At 48.2% G+C, this 19,416-nt stretch overlaps 3 protein-coding genes across 4 annotated transcripts; 2 read left to right on the top strand and 1 right to left on the bottom strand.

Annotated features, from left to right (window-relative positions):
• The first annotated feature begins 2,547 nt into the window (after positions 1-2,547).
• On the top strand, positions 2,548-10,588 carry rlim (ring finger protein, LIM domain interacting). Of its 2 annotated transcripts, XM_086158513.1 has the most exons (5): positions 2,548-2,696; positions 3,858-4,069; positions 5,792-5,896; positions 5,992-7,485; positions 7,810-10,588. In XM_086158513.1, the coding sequence occupies exons 2-5, from the start codon at positions 3,901-3,903 to the stop codon at positions 7,845-7,847; spliced, it is 1,806 nt and encodes a 601-aa protein (XP_086014639.1). In that variant the 5' UTR covers positions 2,548-2,696; positions 3,858-3,900; the 3' UTR covers positions 7,848-10,588. The 2 variants fall into 2 exon arrangements, with proteins under 2 accessions (XP_086014639.1, XP_086014638.1); XM_086158512.1 differs by having other exon boundaries at positions 5,992-10,588.
• A 550-nt stretch (positions 10,589-11,138) lies between these two features.
• Positions 11,139-12,838, top strand: glod5 (glyoxalase domain containing 5). Its single transcript, XM_086158163.1, has 4 exons — positions 11,139-11,268; positions 11,430-11,585; positions 12,018-12,173; positions 12,256-12,838. Exons 1-4 carry the CDS (start codon positions 11,212-11,214, stop codon positions 12,379-12,381), a joined length of 495 nt encoding a protein of 164 aa, XP_086014289.1. The 5' UTR covers positions 11,139-11,211; the 3' UTR covers positions 12,382-12,838.
• Positions 12,839-15,812: 2,974 nt separating this feature from the next.
• Positions 15,813-19,383, bottom strand: irg1l (immunoresponsive gene 1, like). The gene is made up of 6 exons (XM_086158551.1): positions 19,298-19,383; positions 18,457-18,511; positions 18,182-18,369; positions 17,814-17,906; positions 17,424-17,629; positions 15,813-16,902 (listed from the first exon to the last, which is right to left on the bottom strand). The coding sequence occupies exons 1-6, from the start codon at positions 19,313-19,315 to the stop codon at positions 15,981-15,983; spliced, it is 1,482 nt and encodes a 493-aa protein (XP_086014677.1). The 5' UTR covers positions 19,316-19,383; the 3' UTR covers positions 15,813-15,980.
• Positions 19,384-19,416: the final 33 nt, after the last annotated feature.

The raw sequence follows: 19,416 nt of genomic DNA, 5'->3' as shown, positions 1-19,416 counted from the left end.
CTTTCTGAAGAGAGTTGGGTTTTCTTTTTCTTTCCGTTAACACCCGCTGCCCCCCCCCGACGCGCGGACCCCGGCGACGGCGCCGGCGCCGGACGCCGAGTCTTCCCGTCGCCCGCGTCGAAATGAAAGAAGGAATCCGAGAGGCGGCGCCGACACGGGGCTTTCGAAACGGCGTTCCGAACCGCACGGGACACTCCCCCGTGACTCCGAGAGCGGGAATCGGCGACGCCCGACGTTTTCCCCGCCGCGAAATGTGCAAGAGTAAATGCAACCTCAATCATGCCAATTAGTCCTTCCCTATTTGTTATATTAGATTTCCAGATGAAAGACATTTTAATTTCTGAGGGTCTGGCTTTGGCTCCTGTTATGTTAATGTCATATCTAATTAGCGCTCGACGTCAGGCATATCTAGAGTGACCATTCATCCATAACTCTTCGCCGGGCCGCTCTGGTCCACGCCGCAACTCATTCTGGCATGCTTAATTGGAGCCGGAGATACTGTCTCGGGCCATAAACACGTTCTCTGATGTGTGCCTCAGAAATTGTCAGGTGGTATTAACATTGTTTTCTTATATTTACTCACCCATAGCAGATAAGTGCGCGGGCCAATTATAACGGAGATGGCTTAACACAACGGATCAGGTACACCTTAAATAAGATCTTAGTGCATGCTCATGTTCCATAAACAGCCATAGGCAAGTGCCTCATTAGGACCGCTTTTTTGTGTCTTGTTTCAAAATGATTACTGAGGGGGCTTTAACACGCCGTTATAGACTGCATCGTGAAGTCTGCGTGCGTGTGGGAAGTGTCTGCTGTTTACTTACTCGGTCAAGCTGTGTAAAGAAACAATACGATTACCGCGATGCGTTTTGGCTTCATGGGCGACCTGGCGCGACGGCGCCGCCGTCCTACGTCCGCTCGCGTTTTAATCCCGCATTTATCGTTTTTAATCGCCCCTCGCGTGTCTCGCAGCTGCGGATCGAAACGGTAACTTTTCAGCACGACCTTTACTCGTGCTATATCTTAATGTTCGGGCGTCTCGTGAAATTCTGCTGCGCCGGACCCTGTCAACAAGTGTCGCCTCTCTTCTCTTGGACCGGGCCGCGGACGGTTTTCCGTATGTAACCGCCGGAGCCGGTCTAAGTCGCGACGGCCCGTTGCGTTGGCGTGACTCGGCGTACGGGGTCGTCGCGCCACCGGAGGGAACGGAGGGCAAATATCCGAGTTCAAATTCGAAAAGACGCGCTGAAATTCCAATTCGCGTGAAACGAGGGAGCGAAACCCGTTACGGAAAAGTCCGAGGTCAACCGTCCGCCCGGCGAACAATCCGAATCCGGCCGCCGCAAAAAACAGTATCGCCGAGGATCGACGACGACAATCCTCCGCGGGCCGGTAATACGACTGTGTGATGTCACTCCAACATTGTGATGTCTAATCTAAGCGGGGAATTCCTGAATGCTGTGAGGTCACCGCAGGACGCCGCTTCGGCGATGCGCCTCACAGCAGCAAAAAGGCCCGTCGGCCGTCTGTTAATGCCCAACGCCGAGGAGGAAAGACGTCGCCGAATCGGGCCGAAGGACCCTGCGGAGGGCCCGCTCCCGAAGAGCGCGTATTGTGAGTAGAGGCGGCGATACGCCAGGATGCAAAAGAACGCGTCCATGAATATGACTAAAATCAAATCTACTAGACGACGGCATTCCCTCCGACTCAGACAGCGACCGCTTCTGCTCGTTTACTCCAGAGCACTTTTCAAAGCAGTGTTGAGATGTGATGTTATCAATAAATGACGAAGGGCATCGGCGTGATCGCGCGCGACCCGCCTTTCAAAGTTCATCCGTTTTCTTTTGCGTCGCAAGATTTTTGTGGACACGTACGATTGTCGAACCACGCGCCACACATTTCTCTTTGTAATGAGGCCCAATGGTGTGAGATGATCCTTCGCTGCCGCGGGTCAACGGCGGAGGCGGCGGGTGACGTTGGGTAATTGAGTGATTATATTGTCACGGCACAAAAATAACAAAAAGTCCACTGTTTTGAACAATTCACACAGGCCCGACGATTATATAAACCTCCGTTTTATTCGACGCACGGTCGGGATTGAGTATAATATTAGCAAAAGGCTTTCATTACGACGCCCGAGCAACGGACGGCATGGGAACGATTAACACGTGAATTAAAATCCGATGGAAAATAGCATTTGCAGAGTAACCGTGTAGACATCGGACATATCGTGAAGCATCCCGGCTTTGAGAGCTCCACAGTTCCACGGCTCCACAGTTCCACAGCTCCACGGCCAAACGCTTCTCGTGTGTAGCCACAGCGTGACGCTACAGATGAACGCAGGCCCACTGGTCCAAACAAACACCCTGCCGTGTGGGCGCACAGCTCCCTGCTCGCCGCCTGTCAGGCGGAACACGCTCGGCGGCGCTCTCTTCGCTGTGATTGGACGAGCCGCTGACGTTACGCACGGGTTTTTTTTTCCCCCGGTGGACGCTCACTGGCTACCCGTAAGACTACGTTCGGGGGGAAACAAATTGTGGCTCGTCGGTTTCCGGAAGATCACTGTTGCCTTCCCTAAAAGAAAGAAAATGGAATCCTGAGTCGTAGTTAGCCATATGGTCAAGCGTTTTTCACAGATTATTACGGGAACGGGGGGGGGGTCACACGATCGTATTGTTGATAACAAAACGGAAGAGGTAAAGTATCTGTGACAGCCCGTAGAGCCCTCGCCGTTTCATTTTCTTTGTTTAGCTAGCTAATTTGATCTTATTTGCGGTGCTTAGGTGTAGGTTGAGAGCGTCACTGCCTGACGTTGTTGCCATTAGCTTGCAGCTGCCTGAATGCTAACGTTAACCCACATATTTTGACGAGTCCCGTGATATCGGCCGGGCTACAGATCGAGTGGTTGTATTCGCCGAGGTTGTCGACGTTGGCGTTAGGTCATCTATGTGTTTACGGAACTTCGAGTATCATCGAGTGCACTTATCACGAAGTTATTGGGTAAGCTCGTGTTAGCTAGCCACGGAGAGCCCATTGGAAGTGAATGCGGCTCATCGAGTTAGCATCGAAGCCACCTAGCTTTAATTGATTAGTCGGTCGCTTGTGTGACTGTATCCACATTTTACTCGAGGCGACATTAGAAGTTGTTCTTTACTTTGTCTTCGAGCGGAGCGTTTCGAAATGACGAACACATCTGGCGAGCCATGTCCTCATTAGAATGTCCGCCGCTTCCGTATTAGCTCTTGTGTACTATGCGTAGAACTAGCCGTGTAACCCGAGCTAAGCTAGATGATGCCATTTTGTTTTTATCTCTACTTTGGCCAACATAGTAGCTCCCCATTGAACCTAAACACACAAAAGTTTGGATACGTTTGGATAGCGCCACAGAACTAAACTGGTATATAATCTAGACATAACTATCACCGAGTACGCGCACACATTAGCACACTCACGCAACGAAATGCGGTGCTGGTGAACGTTTTTGGGGGAAAAAAAATGCTCGGCAGAACCGCGTCTACCGCGATAGTTTGCTTGACAAAAAGCAGACGAGCTGCTTCCACGGCTCATGTCATCGGTTCGGAGTCGTAGCGTTACTATCCGACACTTTGCTCCCCCCGAATCGATCTCCCCTACATTATAGTTCCCCTAACTTATTGAAATGTATCAATTTAGCCTTTTTGTCAACACAGGAAACCAACATGTCAGGAAAGGGTGATTTTGATCTTCGTCCGTTGAGTTACTCATCATTTTCATATTCTCTGAGTATTCAAATAGCATGTAGGCAAAGAGACAAATAGAATATTTGTCGCTGTTACGCATTTACCGTAAGCTCATAAACCTATACTTTTTATCAACAGCACCTGGATCTTGGCGTTTGGACAATATCCCCCTTCTTAATCGATGGAAGGGTCTGACGGTTCAGAGCAGCGCTGCGGCGAGCAGCCGGAGTCGCAGCGGAGGCGACAGCTGGACCGCCTGGACCGAGAAGAGGCCTACTACCAGTTTGTCAACAATCTCAGTGATGAGGACTATCGTCTCATGAGAGACAACAATCTTCTGGGCACTCCAGGTAATTACACACCGTCGCTCGTACGCGTATTTTCGTAGTTTTCGGCGTTTGAGGTCAATCACCAGTTTTAATCGGCGGAACGTGATCAATTGAAATATCATTTGTTAGGATTTGGGTCTTGCCGGGTCTCAGCAGGTTTTACAGAAAACAGGTTATCAAATTATTCATCAGGGTTCATCAAGTTTATAATATGCACTGTTTACCCTCAAAAGTTCTTTCACTTTTTCACTGTTTTTCTTTCTTTATTTTTTTTTTATAACCAAACTCATAAAACATCCTTGTCATTTTACCTTTATCTGTTATTAGTCTGTGCTGTATTATATTTCATTCATCCTTTTCAAAATTGTTAACACCTATGGAGATAAAAGCAAGAGAATTTGCTCGAAACCTTTCTGGACTCTATCCGAGGCGTGTCATGAAAAGCCAGGCGGCTGGCTTACTAATCGTGCTTCGGTGCCATTTTATGTCTGCGGACACATAGATTTTCCTACTTTCCCCCCTTTTTTCCTCTCCATTGAGAAACAAAACCCGATGCCGTGTGACGCGAGTGTGCCACAATGCCATACGTACGCTGATCGATGAAACTTGTTTTTGGTAGTTCCTCGGTATTTGTACTTCTTCAGGTGCATCGTGTTATAGGACTGGTACGCAGCCCTACAAAGTGCCCCGAGTCAGTTTCAAAACCTTTCTTTCAGAGTAGCTGCTCCCTGCAGTTTTAACTACATTCACCATCCTCTGATCTTAAAGCGAAATCTCGGATCCCCCTCATCTCCACTCGTCTTCATTTTGCCTCAAAGACAAGATGTCCAATTATACTGTAGGTAGCTATCCTCTAGTTTTGGACTTTTCACTATGTTCAGAATGCCGCAGCTTGCGCAGTACTGAAGACCCCCAATCCGTTTCTGTCCCAGGACAGTGGGAAGGGGAATGTAAGTTTGGAGCATCCATTAGTGGAGCAACCTACAAGGAGAGGGCATTGAGTGGACGGTGGCATGCCCTGGTAAGTCGGAGGTTTTCAGCATTGTCCTGTCGCTGTGTTCGAAGAAAACTGCTAAGCTCTGGGCCAGCACAGTTTGAAGAGCAACATCCGTCCTCCATTTCAATAACGTGCGAGATTTCCTCTTCAGTTTGTTGTTGTCAGCCCGCCAGAGATCGTTGCAGTTTGTCCGACATCGTCTTGTTCTGTTTCCATGCGTTCCACACAGTCCTAAGGGTTCAGTCAAACAGATACACACAATGGTAGGCAGGATAGTCCTATTTGTACCCAGGTCAAAGTACAGGCATTTCCATTAAAAAAAAAAAAAAAGCCAAAAAAACAAAGCCTAGTTATTCACATCAAACATTTCATTGAGCTATTGTATTATTCTCAGGCCAGAACTAAAACCAAAGAAAGTAATTACTTTAAACATGTGGTGTGCTGGCACCATTAAATGAGTGTGTGTTTCTTTTTTTTTTGTCAGCTTATTTTAGGGGTTCATTTTTCTTAGAAAATTTGTATTGGGTAGATCTCCCTGGAACACATGACCCCCGATCATAATGGCTCACATTGCAGCTCAATTTGAGCCAGTCAAAGAACAAATCATTGACAACGATGAATGTTGTGTGAAAGAATGTGCATGTATTGTGTCTGTGAAACCCCGATGGATATTTGGGGATGACATTCGGATGCAGTCGAGAGAAGGAATTAAATGGCTTTTTAACCCTGTTTGTTATTCATTTCAGGCGAGGTAACAGAAGATGAACTATTTAATAGACTACAACAAATCAAAGATAGTCCCGAACATCAGGGAAATAGCCCTAGGGCTGAAAATGGGGAAGATTCAAGTGGTAAGTTGATATTTCCTTTGCATTTTGAACGGCATCATCGAATGACAAATACTAACGGATGCCTTGTCGTGGTTTGGCCTCCCTTTTGTTTTCAGAACAACCAGAAAGCTCTGAGGATCCCGCTAATGGGGACAGTCTCCTGGATTGGCTTAATACAGTGAGACGCACAGGAAACACCACCAGAACTGGTCATCGTGGGAACCAGTCGTGGCGAGCAATAAGCCAGACCAACCCGAACAGCGGGGATTTTCGCTTTAGCCTGGAAATCAGTGTGAACCGCAATTTGGCCGAACAGCAGGGGGCTGTCGAAGGGGAGCACGAGTCTCCGGAAGCTCAAGCGGTGGCGGCGGCGGCGGCGGCGGCAACAGCGGAAAACACGGAGCCACAGGTTCCAATGGAATCAGAAGTAGTCGAGGAACCAGTTGTGGAGGAATTGGCAGTGATCGTAGAGCCAGAGCCTGAACTGGAAGAAGTCGTCTCGCAAGATACTGTCGGAGAACGCCTCAGCACTCCGGTGGTCCTGCCAGTGCCGCCGACGCTCTCTCCTTCCCCACGTAGAGGGCAACGGAATCCCCGTAGCCGCAGTCCAGAGCCACGCAGGGTCAGGGCCCGTACGGCCAGGAGTCGCTCTCCCCTCAACCTAGATCAGCTGGAGCGACTCCCTACCACGCATCACACTCGCCACTCGCAAGAGCCCGGCCCCGATGCCGAGGCTCCGCCGCCGCCGCCGCCGCCGCCACCGCAAATCGAGGGGAGTTCTTGGACTCGGCGACACGCTCTTTTCAGGCACGGCACCGCCGACGGCGATAGCCAGCAAACCAGGGCAGGGGCCGAACCTGTTCCGGACGTCCCAAATGTCAGACCTCAGGAAGGAGAAACCGTCGGAGGCGAGGGCGGTGCCGCCGGACGCCGGCCCCCCACCATCATGCTCGATCTACAGGTGCGTCGTGTACGTCCGGGCGAATATCGTCAAAGAGACAGCATCGCAAGTCGCACCCGGTCACGCTCGCAGAACTCCAACAACTCGTTTCTTTACGAAAGCGAGCACGGGGGTTTCCGTCGGACTTTCTCCCGCTCTGAGCGCGCAGGCGTGAGGACCTACGTCAGCACCATTCGCATCCCCATCCGAAGAATCTCCGACGCGGGTCTGGGAGAGGCGACCTCCATGGCTCTACAGTCGATGATTCGTCAAATTATGACCGGCTTCGGTGAACTTGGCTACCTCATGGATTCAGACTCCGACTCTTCGGATTCCAACCGCGGCGCTAACCCTTCGGCAGATATGTCCGAAGCGCTCAACAACCCGGATGCGTCCGCCACAACCGTTCCGGACGCCGATGCCGTCCCGCCGTCCGTGGCCGCCGGAGTCAGAACAAGGACCGTCGAAAATGATGCGGACGAGGGTCTCGCCGCCGGTCTCCCCGCCTCCGTCGGCAGGGCTCGTCTCAGGCCTCCCATCAGCCTGGAGGAGCCGAGTTCGCTGCCCTTTCTCCGGCTCGCCCACTTCTTCCTCCTGAACGACGACGACGAGGACCAGCCCCAGGGGCTGACCAAAGAGCAGATCGACAACCTCTCCATGCGTAACTTCGGTGAGAGTGACGCCTTGAAGACTTGCAGTGTCTGTATAACGGAGTACGCGGAAGGGAACAAGCTGCGCAAGCTGCCCTGCTCTCACGAGTACCACGTGCACTGCATTGACCGCTGGTTGTCTGAAAACTCCACTTGCCCCATCTGTCGCAGGGCCGTCTTAGTATCCGCCAACCGAGAGAGCGTGGTGTAGTTTATAACCAATTGCGGGCCGTTTGTCTCAACATAACCTACTGATGATGCAATCAGTAAAGTGCTTTGAGGGAATCTGTCTCCACTGTTAAAATGCTTTTTCTTCACACTATTTGTGACTTTTCTCATTGTAGGCCGTTTTGATCTCGAGCGCTCCGAGCAGTGGCGTTGACACCGCGACTAAAGAAGATGATTACCACAGTCCAAAGTTTGACACCAGTAATGCATGCTGTTCAAAACAACCTAGAATGACCGCACTGCGCAGTGCCATCGGTGGAACCATGTGTACATACAACCAGATTCTTTTGATATAAAAGCTTGTATACCCGCAAGACATTCAGACACTTGAAATCTGCTCTTTTGTTATAACAATGAAACAGCACCTCAGATGCCATAATGTTGGTATAGATACAGTTCCTAGGAAGGCCATCTCCGAGTATTAGCTGTAAATAAGCTTGTATGACTATTTTGAACCATAATTTGTATCGGTGACCCGATCCCGTGAAGTCGACGGTTTTCTCGGCCACGATAGTTTTTACATCAGAGCATCCCTAAATTTGGTGTGTGGCCAGGAGGCGGTATCGGTGCGCACAGCAGCTTTCTTTACACGTCGAGATGACCAGATGATGAAGGCTTTCGTCGTTTTGCCATTTTGCGTAATGTTGAATCTTCTCTCGTTGTGAACCCAGAACAAAGGAACTGGCGCGGAAGCTCGGCTCGCGGTCGGCCGCGATGAAGTATTACTCGTACATCGTGCGTGTACCGTTGTACATACGTGACGTATGTCGCGTAATAGAACGACACCTACATAACGATTACTTTTGTAAAGTGGACCTTGGGAAACTATATACTTAATTGTCTTCAATTGAAATGCTAGAATATGCGTATTGAAATGAGGGATATCTCAATATCGGAAGTCCACCATGGGTATCTCGAGATATAACGTTGTGGATTTCACACCTCTCAAAACATAACGGGCAGAAAAATGTCACTTTCTTTATTTTATTTTATTTTTTATGGCAGTTCATTTTTCAATGTGTAACATCGGTTAATCGATAACTATCCTGTCACCCATCTACAGGTGTGTTTAATTCTTACACTAACAAGATAGGACAATTTTAAAAATGGATTGATTAGTTCTCTAAGCAGATGTTTTGGTATTTTTAGGGCAAAGGATCAGAGTTGACCGAGGGTTGATTGGAGATGTAGCCCCACCCGCCCCCCTGAACAGGAGTCAGTGTGTGACTGTATGATTTGCCACTGTCGGTCCTATCCGAGTCTTTGTCAGACATATAATACATCTGGAAAGAATAGCGAATTGCCTCTGTTCAAACCCGCCATTAACGTGCGACCCGAGAGCGGTCGCGGACAGCTGGATTCCAAACACCTGATTCGAGAAGGTGTCCCGAGGAACCGCTCGTGATGCGACGTGGCTTCTCCCGTCTACAAGCGAACACAAAACCAATTGTTCAATTTCAAAGACAATACGTGTTTTTAACCATCATGTTAAAAGTGCAACAGCCCATTGTTGTCATCGAAATATATGAATCATAGCATGTTGTTCATGTATTTAGATCAGTGGTAGTTAAGGACACACCAGTGAGTTTTGACAATCTGGTTGGATTATTTCACTTGATTTGCAGGGAGAGGGATATTGATTGATTGACTGACTGACTGACTGACTGACTGAGGGAGTAAATCAACTTTAAATGAGAGTGACACAATAGTGTCGACTTCTGAGCCGGTTTCAAATGCAAGACAAAGCGTTACGGCCACGCGTCGAAGTTCACGTCTCCTGTCCGAAGAAAATATGAGCATTCGGAAGCTTGAAAAAAAGCGACACATTTGTCATTCTCGTTTTACTTACGGGCCTTTCGATGTTTTTCACACGCCGTGCAATACGACCCGCCGACTTACCGCATATTGTCTCTTAACGCATACGACGGCGGGTGACGAGGCGCTCCGATCTCGGTATTTTCACTTGTACTGAGGCCATCTGGGATGAGATCACCAAGGTCACTAGCGCCAACCCTAAAATCAGATCTGAACTAGTCCTCTTGTCAGGTTGCAAGTCAGAATAAGCCACCACAGCCTGCCTCATGCAAAAGTTAATGAAAACAATCCATGTTATAAATGTATGCTATTATTAACACTTGTCAGTGGGTATCGTTTTAAATGAAGATGTATTACCTCGACAGAAATGGTTGAAGTTCATTTTATCGAGAGACTCTGTTGGTCTTAACAGCACTGCCGATGAGCAGGGACACTGGCGTGAGTAATTGCCGTTACTTAATGCCGTCTTGTCACGTTCATGCGTTTTCCCCGTTCGATGTCTGTCCCGTCGATAACGGAAATCGGACGGGAAGACGTCGTCGTCGTCGAATACCATACCTGTAAATGGAATGTATGTCCCCTCTTGGGCCATTGTTTTCCTAGTTTTGCCCTTGTTCTGTGACTCCCCGGGGCGATATATTAACTGGGTGTTCAATTAAATTAACTGCTGAATTAAAAAGTTGTGATGCTAGTAAAAGCATTGAAGGTATGTATTCTGTACCTTGCTATTTTCACCTTGCTCTTGATTCATGTGCTTGCGTCGTTTGTTTTTTTTTTTTTTTTTTTTTTTTTTTTTTTTTACAAGATCATGTTCTGCTTCAACTCTTTATTTATTGATTATGTGACAAGAAAGCCTGTGGCAGTTGGCTCTCCCACAGATATTGACATTGTCAAAATATACATAGCACCCCCAGTGGTCGGATTTATGCAAATCTCCACTCACTCTAAAATGGAAGACAAAATAAATTATTTAATGTTCATGACATTTTGCTATCACTGAAGTTGCCACGTCATTCTCGAGGAAATCCCATTAAGAAGAAATAAACTCTTAAAATAAAGCCCAAATCAACTCACTTGAAAGTGACTCACCACTGGCATTTATTTATTCTTTTGTTACAGTTTCTTGACACACACTCCCATCTGATGCCTTTACCGCACAACTTTTACATGTTTGCATGCATTTTTCTCAAAGGTTTCTAATCCCGGGCTATTTGCTCGGCAATGATAAACATTACCTGCTCATTTGAAACGCTAATTTTTATTATTTCCACGGAAAAAGTCAACGCACCACTTCCGGTCTCCGGGCTAACCACTTGACGGGTTTAATCTTCCTTTTTAGACAGTACGTGAAGTGTGTCTAAACTTTTATGCGAGTTAAAAGCGTTTTAGATCCATGTGTTTAAAGCACAGCGAAAACATCCAAAATAATAACAATAATAATATTGATAATTAACAATAATAATACAGATGAAGTGGACACCCCACTGCTAGCTTACTATTCTTTAGTAGCCTATAAGCTCGATGCTACTTTAACGGGGCGGATAAAGTTTCCAATCGCCCGGTTTTGTTTCTAATTCAATAAATGGAGATTTATCCGGAATTCGCTGTGACGGAGAAACGCCGGAGCACCGGGGGAGGGACTGGGATCTTTCGTCGGTCCCCACCTGCGGAAGAGGCGGCCGGAGTCCCGGCGGCGAACAACCATGGCGGGGAGGAGAACAGCTGCGCGTCTCTGGCTCCTCACACATCACCATTTCAAGGTAATACACTTAAAAAAGTAACGCTTTACATTCGGTAAAGCGTACTTTAATCGACGAGTTACTTGGTAAACTATATATTTTATGAACCGACTTTATTGAAAAAGCAACAACCGGATAGCAAAGGGCAGCACCGCGTTGCAGAAGCTTTCCTCCTCCTGCAGGTTTCCTCCCTCCGCACGGTGGAAGCTGTCCGGCTGAAACGGACCGGTCCGGTCGAGGTGACACACCTGGACCATCTGGTTCTGACCGTGAGGAGCGTGCAGGACACCGTCAGGTTCTACACCTCCGCTCTCGGCATGGAGGCCATCACCTTCAAGGTAAGGTCGTGGATGCAAGTTAGGCTATGCAGCAGCAAGTAAGGCTATGCATTGTGTGTGTGTGTGTGTGTGTGTGTGTGTGTGTGTGTGTGTGTGTGTGTGTGTGTGTGTGTGTGTGTGTGTGTCCAAAAAAAACAAAACCCTCACTAACCCAAGCTTACTGTTCTGTATATTTCCTGTGCATCGTGTTTTTGCAAGTGTATTTGCAGTCCTTATGTCCTCTATTGTAAGTCGCTTTGGATAAAAGCGTCCGCCAAATGCAATGTAATGTAATGGATGTATTGAGAAGCCCCGAGTGTTTTTGTGATTGAATGAAGTGCAAACACACACACACAGATTTGGTTAGAGAGAATATCCACTAGGTGGCAGGCCTCGACTGAATGTGAGGGGCTTGATGCTTTCCTCCACACCTCATCACCCTGTGACTCGCAGGGAAATCGAAAAGCTCTCAAATTCGGGAACCAGAAGTTTAACCTTCACCAGCTGGGCCAGGAGTTCGAACCCAAAGCCAAGCGTCCCACTTCGGGCTCGGCGGACCTCTGTCTTATCACCAAAACCCCTCTCCACGCGGTCACTGCACATTTGAAGGTACTTTGCGCTGTTTCTTTGGTTTTAAACCAGGAGGTCGCGTACGGTACTTTCTTTCATCGTAGTTGTACATTCTCTGCAGGACTGTGGAGTCCAGATAGAGGAGGGCCCGGTGCAGAGGAGCGGGGCCACGGGGACCATCACCTCCCTGTACATCCGAGATCCAGATGACAATCTCATCGAGGTCTCCAACTACACTGAACACTGAAAGGGCTTCCGACTTTACACAGATGAAGAACGATCGCCGTTCGATCGCGAGCGATTAATCGCCTCTGATAATGATGTTCGAAAGCCCGTTCAGAACCGGAGGCGCCTTTGTGCACAGTGGCCCAGATAGGAAAAAGTGCATTAAAATAAAATGCAGAGCGGAGGAATACAAAGGTGAATCTGGAATCTCCAGCCGGCCAAAGCTTTTATGACGCGGGAAGGTTTTTACGTTTCTCATCCTGACAACGGAGCGGTAGGAAAACAGCATATAGTATTACATTACATCATTGTGTGGGCTTGGTTTTGCATATATGGTTTCAGTTAATTATTCAGGTACATTAGCTGGGCGGGGGTGTCCGAAGATAATAAATATCGTGACTATATCTCGTAAATACCTATTTATATTACGGATGTGACGCGGACCGCTGGAACAATAAAATACATAAAAAAATATACAATTTGTCTTTTCTTTACAGTTGTGTCTTTTTTTTGACCTGAAACACTTTTTAGGTTGGGTTGATGTTGGCTCTTCGTTGATTTATGCTTTTGCCAAAATTTAATGTAAACCATTTTCTTCCAAGAGACTGATTTGATGTGGAAGGAGTGCATTTTTAATTCTGTATCCTGTCCACACACACACCATATGTACATACATAAACGCTCTACAGACACCTTGTCCAACATGATTTATCCGTCTTATGTTCCTGACCCTTGTGCGACAACAAGGTAGCAGCGTGAGGATAACGCAGCAATCAGGGCAAAGGGAATATGACCGCGCAGTCGGCCGAAACGCCTCTCAACGGTGTCAGTTTCTTGCTTTTAAGAGATAAGATTGTTTAGTCCCAGAGGACATTTGCATTTTACAACAGCAGCGGTGTGCAACATTCACTGTGACGGAACAGCGGAAATGAAATGGCCGATCGATACATCGACCTATCCTTGACCAGTTGCGTCACAGGATGACATATTGAGACATAACAACCGTTCACTCCAACATAGAAATCAATAGTCAATTTAGAGTCTTCTGTCAGGCGGCTGCAAGCTTTAGGTCAGCGGTGAAGACGGAGACTGTCTGGAGTGAAACCACGCAGACGTGGCGAGAGCGTGCAAACCTTGCGCGGCCAAATGTCGTGGTTGAAACTTTCTACCGATGGAAAAATGAAGAAAACAATATGACGTCTATTTGCTCGCTGAGACAGCAAACTCCATTAACTCATAGATGCAAACATACTCGGAGGAATCTTTGTAATTTAACCAAATATGTCCTTCAAAGCGTCCACCGCCTTTCGGCATCTGCAAGGGTGACATGTGCCTTCACGTCTGGCAGGTTTGAACACTTTGAAACACGGCGAATCGCAGTTTATATATTTAAGTGTGATGGCTTCAGGTAGGCGTCAGAGGTAAAAATGATACGGCGTGGATAATACCGTTTTCCACTTCACATTTAATCACAGTGATTAGTCACAGATGGATTCGATCCTGGGACGGGGTGAAGCGGCCCATCGTCCCAGGGACTTAATTAGATGGTCCGGAAAGAAGCCGCTTCCCATTTTCGAAAAATGAAGCGAGCCCGGCGCGTACGACGGGACTCTCCGTGACCCCGGCGACCGAGAATCTTCCCAGACATCCGGCCCTGTTTTCAACCTGCCGGAAGGGACTTTTCATCCGCGCCAAAATAGCCGGGTCTTAAATAATTCAATTACGGCGTTCAAGACGTTTCAGACTCGCTCATTTGTGTAAGCTGTAATCACTTTGGCCTCCGGGCACGACACCCATCATCGCACACTTCCCGCTGCCGTGTTGATTTCCTCGTGCCGCGATGAGCCGCGTGGCCTTCGAAGACTCCTCCGGCTCGGAAAGCTTCTGCTGCGGGCAAACGTTACCCGTCGTCATGACAACGTGAAATGCCGTCTTTACACGGCGACCAAAGTTAAGAGTGACAGAAAAGAGTAAAAAAGTCAATCCTGCCATGCGTTCACACATACAGAGCGTTGAAGACCCGCCGTGCAAAAATCCCCAAATGGATAAATGCGTGTGTGTGTGTGTGTACACACTATGCAGTGTGTGTGTGTGTGTGTCTCTGTCAAAGACAAAACAAAACGAAACAAAAAACCCTCACTAACCCAAGCTTACCGTTCTGTATATTTCCTGTGCATCGTGTATTTGCAAGTGTATTTGCAGCCCCCATGTCCTTTATTGTAAGTCGCTTTGGATAAAAGCCTCTGCCAAATGCAATGCAATGCAATGTAACGTCGTGTAAAATCATTTATCGCCGAAAACGACAACAAACCACGTCGAGTTATGCTGAGGTAGATACGGCAGGGTGGGATTTTTAAAGACACAGGAGCGCTACGCTGCCGTCGCAGAGAAAGTGATAGCCGCTTGAATCGATAATGATTATTTTCGATAACATTATAGCTAATTTTTTAGCGTCTCTCATGTACCGAAGAGGCTTTTCTTCCCGGACGACGCCATCGCCAAACCCCTCAACTGGCATTTAAGCTGACGAGGTGAAGCAAAGAAGAGCGGACGAGGTGAAGCATTGCTGCGGTAACCGGCTTCGGTATCAGCCGGACGTGCTGTTCTTCCGCGGTTTATCATCTGGATGAAGACGCGTTTTAAAAGTCATCTCTTTCTGAGCGCACTCGCGGTTGAGTGCAGTCGCGTCTCCCCGCAGCGAACCGTCTTCCTGACGGTCCGAGCTCCCGCGATACGCCGAATAATTGGAACGCGGCGTCCACTTATGCCACTTCTCCCCAACGAAGGTGACCGTCTCCTCTCCCCGGCAATTTATTACTGACTGGCCGGCACAGTGTATCATCTCTCTCTCAGTTAGGAGGTGAGGTCAGAGACGGACCCTCTCGGTTTTAATGAAGTTCGTTTCTGTCACTTTTGCAGTAAATAATTGGATGAACGAAACCGAGCTTTTTACTGTCACGTCCCGCGTGTTTCTCCTCGTGAGCAACACGTTCAACTTGAACCCGTGCAGCTCCAACGGCCGTGTATCGACGCAGGTTTTTTCTTTGTTTCTCTTTTCACCGTATGCTACGTTTGAATTTTTATCTTTTATCTTTTTTACATTTTGACCTCCTCCTAAGGGTGTAGAATCAGCGACACTCGTCTTTAGTAAAGGGCCAACTTTTAGAAGTCCAGCGCTCCTTCATCGTCTTCAGACATCTTTTCCATGACGCGATATCTGCCTTCGCTTGCGCGCGACTTTTGGAGTCATTGTCACTGATATCAGGGCATTTTATTGATCCACAATTGCTGATATCATGTGGAAAAGCAGTTCATAGTTTACTCTTCAATTTCCACAGTGAAAGACTTCGGAGGTAAGGGTTAATTTTCTTTTTTCGCGAAAGGTGAAAGACTTCCGTTTGGCCCAGATGACCTGTTTTCCATTGAATTTCCCAAACTGTGGTCATGCAGCAACTTTATTAATCCGGGAGCAGAAATTGTCGACGGTTTGGCCCTCCGGCACTTTATTATACAGTTTATACATTTTTCATCGAAATGCATCCCGCCTTATGTGTTACGATACATGTCGTCGGAATGAATCAAACAACGCGGATAATTTCGATAGAAAAAGGGCGAACTCGGTCACTGCACGTGCGACAGGAGGGCGGTGCAGTCCTGGACTCGCTCCAGCCCCTCGATCATTTCGATCAGCCTCTCCACCTTCTCCCGAGGAAGCGCTTCCCCTGCGTTTTTCCTGAACTTCATTCTCAAGCTCTCGTCGGTCAGGGGATTGCGCCAGTGACCGTAAAAGGTGTCACAGCGTCCCGTCAAAATGTCTCCGCTGACGAGCGTGACCCGGACCTCGCTGTACATGCGGTCGAAGTTGGCCAAGTTGTCGCGGGGATGCTCGACGTGCGTCCGACTCAGAAGAAGACGCAGATCGGGCCTGCTCATGGCGCTGGGGTGGAAGGACCGCGCGGTCATCTCTCCATCCAGGAGTGTGCTGCAAGCGTTGAACTGGAACGAGTGGCGTGCCTGGTGGTCGGACTCGGGGAAAGGCCTGTCGATGTACTTCGAGCGGGGGACTCTGAGCAGAATGTCACGGATTTGGGTCGGCGAAACGGCGCCCGGACCGACGCCCGCGAGAAGCTTACGAACCGAGGCCGCGGCGTCTGCCACCCAGTGCATCCCCAGGTGAGCGGGGAAGCGCTTGAAGCCCACGTCTTGGTCCTCCAGTAAAAAGGTGTGGCCGTCGGGCGACCCCAAGGGCTCGGGCGCGTAGTCCTCGTAGAACACGTTGAAGCCGGAGACCCCCGCGACCTCGTCCAGGACCAGCGGACTGGCCTCCAGGCCTCGGGAGGCCAGGACGGCGGCCTCCAGCCCCAGGCGCGAGGCGTTGCCGATGTGCAGAGGTTTGCACTGGGTGGCGGCGTTCGCCATCGGGGCTCCGGACAGAGAGGCGGCGATGGCTAACGCGTGGCCGCTCCGGGTCGAATCCATGGACAAAAGGCAAGCGCAAGCCGCCGCGCTGCCCAGCGTCCCCACGACGCTCGGGGGGTGAAACCTGACGAGAATACAGGGACAGATGAACAATTGTTTGTTTTGGTGGTATATTTACCCTGAATTTTACATGGGTGCAGTTAAAATTGGGTTTTCTAGCCGTCACCCTCCCGGGCGTGTGACACAAATAGAGAAAATATTTATTCGTCGGGTGTTAAACGGAAGAGGTTCTTCATATTTATACATGTAAAAAACAAGGTGTTTCGTTTAACCTGGCGTAAACAACGTTTAAATAGCCCCGCCGATACTTTCTGCCAAGTGGCTGAGTACACGAAACTCACAAAGCCGCCCGCTGTCCCCGTGATGAACGTATTAATGCAGTCACAGCTCATTTCCACCACCATTACGGTACATTTCGATGCGCCGGCTCTCTTTTTATAAACCGCGCGGCTGAAATCGGCACAAAACACATGTGGACGTTTATGCGGAGGAGGGGAAAAAAAAAAAAAAAAAAAAACCTCTCCGTCGTGACAACCGTCCAAAGGTCGGGGAGGCCGAAAACGGCGCTCACCGACCCGCTCTCACCTTTTGGGGATGCCGTGAGCTTCGTTAGAGAACCTCAACAGTCGGCCCTGGATCTCGATGCCGACGTTGAAAGCCAGCAGCAAATCCAGACCGCTGGGTTTTCTGTTTGCCGGCATCATGTCGGCCAGAGCGAACACGGCGGGAAGGACGGCTCCCGAGGGATGGGTGGCGGGATGCCACGTGTCGTCAAAGTCCATGGAGTGAGTCTGCAGCCAAAGGGGACGCGTTTAAAGGTCGGATGTAACGCTCTCATCTATGAGACGGTCAAACTGTTTGCGTCGGAAAAGCATAACGTGTAACGAGCCGGAACCCCGAAGAGTCTGCCTCGAAATCCCCGCCCGCTCCAGGTGCCGCCATGGTGACACATCTGCTCCGGTTATTTATACTCACCGCCACGCCATTGACAAACGCCGCCAGTGTCGGGGAGACCTTAGTGCCCTTGCGTCCGTACACGGGGCTGATGTCATGAGGAGCATACATGTGCTGGGGAGGGGAAGTGCAGACGGGTAAACATCGGGAATTGTTCCGGCGTCTATTTTTAATGCGACGTCCTCATAAAATGCGTCCTCGGCTCTAAATGTAGCCGTTCTTAGAACAGAAGTCGAATAAAAACACAGGCCTTCGGTAGGACGACGCTTGTCACGATAAGCAGCGGAGCTTTCCCTTCGACTCACGCGGGGGCCGCATCGCGATGCGCTTTTAGCCGTCTTGTTTAAATGACCGGATATGTAGTTTTATTCACATTTCCCCCGTCGCACCTGGCAGTGCTGTAGCGCCAGCCGAAACACGTCGGTCGTGCTGCCGATCAGACCCACGCCAACGCTGTCCAGTACCATCCTTTTACTCCGCCGAAGGACGACGGAGGACAGGTGCTCGGGCTTTACGTCGCTGATGAAGTTCCCGAAACTGCCGGTAACCGTGTCCTTGGGGGCTCTGGGCTTTAAGGCTGCCGAAAAAGGACCGAGTATTATGACGACGGTAAGACGCGGTGAGATTTGACAGGATGAATAGATGATTGTTGGGTGTTCTTTACCCTCCACTGCACCCTGATGGAGTCCCCTGACGGACCACGTCGCTCTCAGGGGTTTCTGTGGGACGACAGAAGAGCTTTTGCATGCAGATCATGTAAAAACATATTTCCAATACTGTACATGCACTCATATACAGCATGTGTGGATGCAAACACAAATATATACCTGTATATATGTGCATACACAGGTATGCAGATACTTGCACGGTACACAAGTATGTGTGCGCATACATATACATATACATATACGTATACATATACATATACATACACATATACATACACATATACATATAGATATACATATACATACACATATACATATACATATAGATATACATATACATACACATACACATACACATACACATATACGTATACGTATACGTATACGAATACATATACATACAAATACACATATACATACACATACACACACACTAACACACATACACATATACGTATACATATACATATACATATACATATACATATACATACACATATACGTATACATATACATATACATATACATATACATATACATATACATATACATATACATATACATACACATACACATATACGTATACGTATACATATACATACACATACACACACACTAACACACATACACATACACATACACATATACATGTACATATACATATATTTAATGTAAATGTATATATGTCTCTGGTGAGTAGGAAAGGTCATTGTAATTCAACTCCTTATGTAATCTAAAAGTGAGTCTTTTCAAATCCTCATGAAACAAAAATCAAATAGCCTACCTTTGCTACTCAGACATGAAGATCTATAGTATGAAAATATCCCAAGTCTATACCTGTAAGTTGAACATCATTGTTTCAGTTTGGTGTTTCTCCCAAGTTGCGTTGTCTTTACTGTGATACAGTGGATTTGTTGGAAGACGATGAGGATGAAGATGAGGATGATGTCAGGACT

The sequence above is a fragment of the Fistularia commersonii genome, chromosome 13, assembly GCF_037954325.1.
Source record: "Fistularia commersonii isolate RoL2024-O1a breed Wild chromosome 13, RoL_Fcom_v1.0, whole genome shotgun sequence".
Taxonomy (NCBI): Eukaryota; Metazoa; Chordata; class Actinopteri; order Syngnathiformes; family Fistulariidae; genus Fistularia; species Fistularia commersonii.
The sequence above is the reverse complement of the archived record's forward strand: the minus strand, read 5'-3'. Positions and strand labels throughout refer to the sequence as shown.

Bases quoted from the DNA above. Each gene is read 5' to 3' on its own strand.
- irg1l (XM_086158551.1), bottom strand. The intron at 17,630-17,813 runs GTGAGTATAAAT...CTTTGGCTGCAG, and splicing joins CGTTTGTCAATGGCGTGGCG to ACTCACTCCATGGACTTTGA. The intron at 16,903-17,423 runs GTGAGAGCGGGT...TATTCTCGTCAG, and splicing joins GCTCACGGCATCCCCAAAAG to GTTTCACCCCCCGAGCGTCG.
- glod5 (XM_086158163.1), top strand. From the start codon at position 11,212: ATGGCGGGGAGGAGAACAGCTGCGCGTCTCTGGCTCCTCACACATCAC. The intron at 11,586-12,017 runs GTAAGGTCGTGG...TGTGACTCGCAG, and splicing joins TGGAGGCCATCACCTTCAAG to GGAAATCGAAAAGCTCTCAA. The intron at 12,174-12,255 runs GTACTTTGCGCT...CATTCTCTGCAG, and splicing joins CGGTCACTGCACATTTGAAG to GACTGTGGAGTCCAGATAGA.
- rlim (XM_086158512.1), top strand. From the start codon at position 3,901: ATGGAAGGGTCTGACGGTTCAGAGCAGCGCTGCGGCGAGCAGCCGGAG. The intron at 4,070-5,791 runs GTAATTACACAC...TATTCATTTCAG, and splicing joins CAATCTTCTGGGCACTCCAG to GCGAGGTAACAGAAGATGAA. The intron at 5,897-5,991 runs GTAAGTTGATAT...TTTTGTTTTCAG, and splicing joins AAATGGGGAAGATTCAAGTG to AACAACCAGAAAGCTCTGAG.